Source organism: Pteropus vampyrus, unplaced genomic scaffold (genome assembly GCF_000151845.1).
Source record: "Pteropus vampyrus isolate Shadow unplaced genomic scaffold, Pvam_2.0 Scaffold250, whole genome shotgun sequence".
NCBI lineage: Eukaryota > Metazoa > Chordata > Mammalia > Chiroptera > Pteropodidae > Pteropus > Pteropus vampyrus.
In genome coordinates, this window is record NW_011889031.1 from 228,275 (window position 1) to 237,105 (window position 8,831).

The 8,831-nt window shown below is 54.2% G+C and overlaps 1 protein-coding gene across 1 annotated transcript in view; it reads right to left on the minus strand.

The window, feature by feature from the left end:
- MYH14 (myosin heavy chain 14) overlaps positions 1-8,831 on the minus strand; it is a gene marked incomplete at its 5' end in the record, with an annotated part of 74,578 nt that overhangs the window by 34,144 nt on the left and 31,603 nt on the right. Inside the window, 5 exons of the mRNA XM_023520162.1 lie at positions 363-523; positions 619-688; positions 2,185-2,306; positions 4,526-4,713; positions 7,752-7,913. Coding sequence (XP_023375930.1) covers positions 363-523; positions 619-688; positions 2,185-2,306; positions 4,526-4,713; positions 7,752-7,913 — 703 coding nt within the window. The remainder of the gene's footprint in view (positions 1-362; positions 524-618; positions 689-2,184; positions 2,307-4,525; positions 4,714-7,751; positions 7,914-8,831) is intronic.

The window sequence follows — 8,831 nt, forward strand, 5'->3', positions numbered from 1 at the left end:
AGGCCCTTGGGGACCCGCCAGTGGGACGGCCATCTCGACCTGGTTTGCCTGGCACGTTTTCTGTGTCAGCTCTAAAAGTCATGCATCCCAGAAAAACTCCAGCCCCAGGCAGAGGGATGGTTGGTCACCCTACGGCAGAGTCTAGCTTTTCTCTGTGTCCCCAGCATCTCTCAGCACTGCTCCTGCCCAGAGGGGCCTCGGGGAGCGGCGAAACAAGACCAGGCACCTAGTGGCTCCATCCCTCCCTCTGTCCCTCGGCCATTCTACCATCTTGGAGGCCCTGACATCTAGAGCCATCTGGCCAACCCCTCCCCACCCCAGCTCTAGTCGATGGGACCCCGGGAGACAGTGCAGCACCCCACCTGCGAGCCAGGTATCCCCGGGCAGCCGCCTGGAAGGACACGATGATGTCTGTGACCTTGAGGTCCCGCTCCTCCTCCAGCTGGGCCAGGACCCCCGCCCGGAAGAAGATCTTGCTCTGTCCTACACGGTAGAGGTTGGGGTCCAGTTCCAGGGCCTGGATCTGTGAGGGGTGGGGCAGTGGGTGGTGAGGACGAGGGGCGACGACAGGGGAGGCCCTGGCCCCTCGCTTCCGCACCGGGGACCCCGCACACTCACCATTTTCTCGCAGGCCTGCTTCCCGTCCATGAAGCCCTTGGGGATGGCATTGGGTGTCAGGAGCTCATACCTACAGTGGGCGGTGGTAGGGGGATGCGGACTTACAGCCAACTGTCACCACGGCTGGCACGGAGCTCAGAGGGCCACACGGTGATGCCGATAACAAGAACAGTAAGAAAAACGAACGTTCGCTCACTGGCTGGGAGCCACAGAGCAGCCTTACAGCGTCGGTCCCACCGCCAGTAAAGCCCTGCTCCTTGCAAACGTCCCACGTGCTGACTGGCAGCGCTTTCCGATACTGCCACCATGTTCACCGAGACACACAACAACAGCAGGTCTCAGAATAACGCGAGGAGAACCCAACACAGCAACCGATGTCTTTGAATACTTCTCATGGGTCAGGCCCTGAGCCAAGGGCTTGAAAGCATTCTCTTTCAAATTTCCGAGGGCAACTCAGGGTCGAAATAATACATTTGATAAACACAAACGTGTCTGACCTCAGCGCCCTTTCCCTGCTGTGCCCTTTCCCCGGATGTCGAAATTTCATACGAAGTCTACGACGCACGTTATTTCGTGACTGGTGATCGAGAAAGTGTGAGTGTGTATCAGAATTTCTCCATCACCAGAGATCTTGTTAAGATGCAAATTCTAATTCGGTGAGTCTGGGCGGGACCTGAAAACTCGCATCTCTAACAAGCTATCAGGTGCTGCTGGCGCTCCTGTTCCGGGGACCACACTTGACTTGGCAAACCACAGACCTGTCCTGGCCAATACGGCAGATGCGGGACACACGTGACAACTGAGCCCTTGAAACGTGGCCTGGGCAATTGAGGAACTGGATTTTTAACTGCATTGAATTTCCACTAAGTGAAATTTACATTTAAGAACTGAAGCAGTGTAAAGAAATTTTTTCTGTTAAACACAACTTCATTGTTCTGATAGGACTACACGTCACTTTGACCGCTGGAAATTCAGAGTCTGGGCTGAGATGTGCTGTGGGTTTAAGACATTTCAAAGACTTTGTAGGAAAAAAAGATATGTCTAATATCTCACTATTAATTTTTTAAACATGATTACATGTTTAAAGCATCTAATATCTTGGATGTTTGGGTTAAAGAAAACATCCTGTCAACATGCAGTCCGCCTGTTTCTTTAAAAGATACCAGAAAACTTTAAATTATATACAGGGCTGGTTCCTGTTCTATTTCTAATGGGCAGCGCTGCTAAACGCAGCTTGAATGAAGCATAATTTCTGTTATAACATTTACCATATTATTTGCTTCTCAAACGTTGGTATTGTTTGCTCTATCCTATTCTGCAGCATTTTTAGAGAAATGTGATTGCAACAGGCCGACTGCAGAAGAGCGCTCTGTGCCTTTCTCGGAGGTAGCGCGCTGAGTGGGCTACCGCTCTCCCGTGTCACAGAGGAGAACTGAGGCCTGGCACACCGAGGGAACTCGCCCAGAGCACCCTCGTCCCCCGGCTCCGAAGCAGCCGTGGGGGGCTGCGGATGCAGGTATCATGGCCTCCGGACCCAAGCCCCACCCCAGGCCCCACCCGGCTCACCGTTGCCGGAACTCCTGGAAGAGGATGCGGTTGGGGAAGCCCTGGCGACAGATGCGGATGCCCTCCAGGACGCCGTTACAGCGCAGCTGGTCCAGCACCAGCTTAGGCTCCAGCTTCCCCGCCTGCGGACAGCCGGATGGACGCGCAGTATCAGCGGCGGCCGCTCGGGGGCGCCACCCACCCCCGGGGAAGCCAGGTGGCAGGGTTTGTCAAGTCGAAAACGGTTGGGTCAGCCTAATGTACTGAGCACCTACTATGTGCCAGGCACGAATGCCTGTCCTGGGGGAGCTCACGACCCCGTGGGAGAGACCGACAATAACTGAGGTCAAGAAATCACTCATAAAGGAAAGAAGTAAATAACCATAAGCGCTACCGGGAAGAGAGCAGGAAAGAGGGGTGGGGAGGGCCGAATTACAGCACAGGGTAGTCGGCCAAGGTATTGTGTGAACAAATCCCGTAAGTCATCATTTCTGATAAAAATAACAAAAGTGGTAAAAATCTAAACAGTACGAAAATCCAAATGCTATATTCTAAAACAGACCTTTTGCCTTGCCCAGGTCCCCAGAGCTGTCAACACAATCTCGTTTCTTATGGAACTTTCCAGATCAATTGTTCTCAACACCAGCTCTATGCTGGCGTCTGCTGAGAAGCTTAAAACAACCCCCAAAACCCTCAAAATCGACGCTCCGGCCCTAACCCAGGACGGAAGCGGAATCTGTGGGGGCCGGAGATGAAAACACGAGAACCCCCAGCCTGGATCTTTTTCTAGGCGCATCTGTCTTATATTCGTGCATCCAATAAGCAAACACTTATTGGCTCTCCACTGTATGCCACACACTGATATAGGTACTGGGGTCTCAGCAGTGAAAAAGGGGATAAAGACCTCTGCCCTCAGGCTGCCTATCTTCTGGCAAAGGGGGTTTCTATCCATGTCCCCCGTTCGTTGGCAATAGGGCGTCAATACGGTGAGAGGGCGCAAGCCCTCCCTCTCTGCTCCCAACCCAGGAGTGGCTACTACTGATATCATTCTGGCTCCGCCCACGGTCATGTGACCCAGCCCTGGCCAATCAGAGCGACTAGTCCAGGGGGGCGGGCACAAGAGCCACCCCGGCCAATGAGAGCCAGCCCTGGGACTTCTGCTAGCGTCCGTGGGCAGAGCCCGCCCCTTTCCCCTGGAGTTGTTAACTGGGTGAAGGAAAGCCTGGAGCCGCCGCAGCTGCCTTGCCACCCTGGGGAGGGAGAGAGCGGTGTCTTCAGGGCGAAGGTAATGCATAGAAAAGCAGAGCCAAGCAAAGGAAGAAGACTCCTGACGCCACTGTTTCAACACCTGGATCCAGCTATACCTGAATCCACGCGTGTTCAAAATGCAGAAGTAGTACGTGCATACCTGTGTGTCTGGACGCATGGGTGCATGGTTGTGTATGGGTGCATGGTTCTGTTTACTGAGAGTTCCTGGGAGTGACACTACTACCACTGAGCTCACCCAGCACCCAGGTCCTAGGCTCTGAGCACCGTCCCCCACTTAAAAGAAGAAATGGCTGTCCGCGTATGCCACATTTCACCAAATATAAGCCTCCATCAATTGTAGGACACACTCTTAGTTTACATGCCAGCAAGAAAGAAAAACGCCTGTCAATTAAACTGACAAGCCACTGATTATAAGTTGCATCTCAGCTCCAGAGATGCTAAAGCGTCAGAAATAAATGCGTCTCAGATTTGATAAAATACGGTGTTTGCAGACGTGACAGACACACGCACACAGAGACCCGCCCACCCAATAACCAGAGCTACTTTCTGAGGACAGTGTAAGCCTCGAGCACCTAACTTTGTGGTCTAATTTTCCACTCATGTTGACCCTTCTCTACAGGGCCCGTTCTCTGATTTTTCCAACAAAAATTTCTTTCACCTACATGACAGCCCCAGCCCCAACGGCCCTTCCATCCCTCGGACCTTCCACGTCCCAGCCTACCTCATAGCCATTCTCTGCTCAGAGTACTGCTTATCCTTCGGAGCTCAATTGTCACCCCCTCCAGGGAGCCTCCCCTGACTTCACTGACCAGATTAAATTTATGTGATAGCACTCCTACAAGTTCAACCATGTGTTGTTCATTGCGGGTGGTTAGTCAAACGTCTGTGTCCCCTATTAGACTGTGACAATAGGGACTGGCTGCATTTTTCTCTATTGTATCCCTGGTACCTGGCGCTTAGGAGGTCCCTGATAAAATCTAAGTCCCACGAATGAATGAATTTTCCTAATGAGGAATCGAGTCTGGGAGGGGAAATCACATAGCCAGGTGGAGGTGCTACCAGAGCTGTCCCCTTCCCAGGCTGGACCACTTACCCGCTTCTCGTGGTTGGGGACAATACAGCGGACGAAGCTGGGGTTCGTGTTGCTGAGCGTGGCCATGAGGCGGCTCAAAGACTCCTTGTAGAGCTGCCCCACCGTCCGGAACATTCCTCGGCGAGGGCGGCCGCCCGGGGGGCCGTCCCCAAGGCTGCTCACCTGCTCCAGCCCCACAATGCCCTCCACTGTGTGAAGAGAAAAGCGAATGTGGGGTGAGCAGAGGATCAGGAGTCTGCTTTGGGGGGGGCTGGGTTGGCCGAAGGTCAGGGGTCTTACCACGGAGAGGAACCGGCACGCTACATACGGAGGACTTCACACCACCTGGTAAGGTGGGTATTATCGGCCCCATTGGGGCAAACTGAGACTCAGAGAGTAGAAGACTGTGCCAAAGGCCGTGCGGCTTAAAAACGGCAGGTCCAGGATTTGAACCCTGGCAGTGTGAGACCTCTCAAACCCTCTTCTCCTCGCGGACGTGAACTCCATTTTCCTTATCAACAGGGGAGGGTGGTGACAGCACGTGTTTACCTAGCACGTACTCTCCACCGGGCGCTGCTCAAAGCTTTGCACATGGAGGCTTATTTCTAAGCCTGTAAGAACTGCCCCATTTTACAGATAAAGAAACCAAGGCACAGAGGGGGAAAAGCGTGATCACACAGTACAGTTGCATTTTTAAGAACCTGAAACAGAGTCCCATTAAACAAGGAGTAAAGTCTGGCGTTTATGGGCAATATTTGAAATAAGGACAATCTGTCTCGATAGTAAGCATTTTTCTAGAAAGGCCTGACTTCGGGCCATCTCTGTTTCCCCAGAGACCCTCCCTCCCGCCATCGTTCCCCCAGTTCCTGTCAAAATGATCATTATCATTTATGAAGTTCTCATAGCAGGTAAGCGCTGAGGCTCTGGGACCCGACATCCTGGGTTCGAATCCCGGCTCTGCCACCGACTGGCTGTGTGATCTCGGGCTGGTTACTTGACCTCTCTGTGCTTCGATGTCCTCATCTGCGTAATGGGGGTAATGGTACTAACACCTGGCTCATCCAGAGGATTCTATGTGTTCATAATTATAAGAGGGCTTTGCACAATGCACAGCACATGGTCAACGCTCAATAAATGCCGGCCGACATTATCAGTGATTTGTACTTTTACATGCAATTAAAAGAAGGCTCTGAGTCTAGAAACCACTGAGGGGGCTGACGAGGAGAAAGAAGAAGTGTGAGAGATCTCTTTATGGAGAGGAGCGGGGAGGAGTGTTCAGAACCAGGTCCCTAGTCCCACAGGCCCACCCCCGCCTCGGCCGGCAAATCTCACCCATCGATGCAGAGAACACCCACCCCCTGGTGGAGAGATGGCAGAACTGCACCTCCCTGAAGATCCTGGGGGCGACGGCGGGAAGGAGCCAAGCAAAGAGAACCGCTGGAAGCCCCCGCGTGCTGGGAGGTGAGGACAGAGCGGGAGAGAGGGCAGAGAGGCGGCGGGAGACGCGGAGGGAGCGGCACGAGAGCAGAGGAGGGAGAGAAGGCGGCAGGAAGAAAAGAGAGTTATTAGTCTACAGCACAGGGCGAAGCGGGAGGGACAGATCTGAATGCTGGCCATGAACTTTTAAAGCCACAGAGACTGGCCCGTTCACCTTTGTGTCTACCCACTGGAGGCATCGGTGTTGGCCGAAAGGACAGATATCCTCTGTGAGAACTTAGTGCCAGCAGAAAAGATCTCTCTCCCTAGAGATTGACTCTCTATCTGTTTTATTAGGTATCCCTTTTTGCCCTGGCTACCAGGAAGCTCAAGGACAAACTCGATGCTCCCACCCAGCTTGTTGCATTTGCCTCTCTGAACTTGTGTTATTTGCCTTCTCCCCTGGACTGCCAGAGTGCGGGGCACCCAACTTCGGGCTCAGGATGGCTGTAGTAGAGACCGATGCAAAAAAGACCCCAATTCTCACCCCTCCCTGTGACCTGCAGCTCCTCAAATGGAGCTGACCTTGTGAGTGCTTTGTTCAAGAGAACTCTGGGAGAAGTAACATTGTGCCGGGTTCCAGTCTAGGACTCAGGAGGCTTTGCTGCTTCCCCTTTCTCGGAACCCCTCAGGAGCCAGGAACATAGGGGGTGGGGCACATGGGGGATCGCTGGGGACCGTCGTATGTCCTCGAGCAAGGCAGGGGTTTTAAAGAAGTTGGGTAGGGGGAGATTTTCCGTCGGAAGGAAATGATCCTCACAGCAGAATCTGGCTCTGCTGCTGAATGTTAAACACCACTTTTCGATCCCTCTTGTGTAAATGTCAGATTTCTCTTTCCCAAATGGGCTCCTGAGATCAAGGTGCCCCACGCCCTTTTGCTCTGCGAGTTCGTTTTGGGAACCACTGATTTATTCCACTTGTTTATTCTGCTCTCTTGTCTAATTGCATAGGCTGGCACTTCTACGACTAAGCTTTTCACTTCCATAAAAGATTAAGGCCAACTGACAGATTCCAAAAACCTGGAATCAGGAATAAACCAAGAAATTGGTCCTGCCAGATGCATAAAAACATCTCTCAAACGTCCTCTAAGGACGGGGATGGGGGACAGCGGACAAGGCTCGGGTAAGGACGGGGTCCTACCACAAAGGCATTTGGCTTTTCTGCCCATGCCTCCTGGGAGTGTCATTCCGAAAAGACTGGTGGCTAAAGTCATGTGGGCCTTGTTGGAGCAAAAAAACCCTCCGAAACTCTGTCTCCACCTGTCACTGCTCCCTTCCTCCCTGGGGGCCCTGAAGGGACCTTTGTGGGGAGACAAAGAAAGCAAAGCCTAACAGTTGACCAACCTCTGAAACAGCCCCTTCTGAGTTCTCTTGTTATTAATTCTTTTTCAGTCAGTCCTTTGATTTCTTTAAGGGATCACAGGCCATCTACACTTAATAAGTTCTCTCTTCCTTTACAATATTCATGGCTTTTTTTTTTTCTTTCCGGTCTGATTGCATAGGTTAGTATCACCAAAACAGTGTTTCCCAGCAGCTGACAGTGGGCATCTCGGTCCTGTTTCTGATTGAGGAGGAGTGTCTGATCATGAATGAACCAATCAATCGATCAGTCGTTGGAAACACTACTGTGAGACTGTGGCCGCCCTACACCAGCTCCGCATCCGCGCGGACAGCGCGGGTACAGAGCTCGGCCTCCGAGACGAAGGCGCTCGCGCTGCGGGCCGGGCGCAGGGCGACCCGGCGCCCCAGGGACCCCAGGAGCTGGCCCTCACCGTCCTTCCAGATCTCCGCGGTCAGCCGGTCTGTGCTCTGGTGCAGCAGCGCCGCGACGCTGTCATTCAGAGGGTCCATGTTTTTCATCAGCCACTCGTTGGCCTTGTAGTCCACCTGGGTGAAGGCGGGCATTGGCACGTGCACGGGCAGGTTCGCCAGCGCTGGCGACATCCCGGGGGTGCCATGCCCGCCAGAAGCACCGAGGCGCCCGGAAGAGAGCTCCTTGGTGCCACCCTGCGTCCATCTCCTGAACTGCACCCCACCTGCGCGCCCCTCTGCCTCTTCACTCCCCCGCCCACCCCTGTGAGCTCGTCCACCACCCCCTTCTCCCTTCCCCACTCCAGGGCAGTCGCGCTGGCCGTCGCGCTGGCCACCGCGCTGACCCTCCAACGTGCCCGCGCATGTGCGCCTCGGGGTTTTCGCCCCTGCCGCCCCCGCCTCCGGGGACATCCCCGCGCCTCCTACCACTCACGCTTGGCTCGGAGGCCCCCACGGAGCCACCGTCTGGACCGCCAGGGCTCCCCGTACTTGTTCCCCATACTGGACATGGCTCCCGGGTGCCAGGGCCCGGGTCTGACTCAGCCCAGCGCAGCAAGAGGTCTCGGGAGATGTTCCGAAGGAACGGAACGCCATACGCGGGACACACGGGGCTCCCCCACCCAGCCTTGGCGCATGCTGTCCCCTCGGCCTGGCGAGCCCTTCTGCCCTTCACCCGTCATCTCTGAGACCAGGGATCGGCAAACCGCAGCCGACCTCTTCTAATAAAGTCCTCTTGGACTATCACCTTCATTTACATGTTGGTTCACGTATTAGCTGTGGCCTCTTGCGCGCTGCAGTGGACCTGAGCGGCTGTGGCAGAGACCGTCTGGCCCACAAAGCTGAAACTACTCGCAGAAAACGCTTGCCGACCCTCGGAACGGATTTCAGATCACCTGTTATTCTCCTGGGTGAAACCTTTGCGGGCCTTCCGCCTCTGAGCTTGGCCGGGCCCTTAGCTGTCCCACATTAAAGAACCCGTCAGCCTTACCTCCCAGAGTCTATGTGTCTCCCTTGCAGATAAGATTTGTGAGGACAGAAAC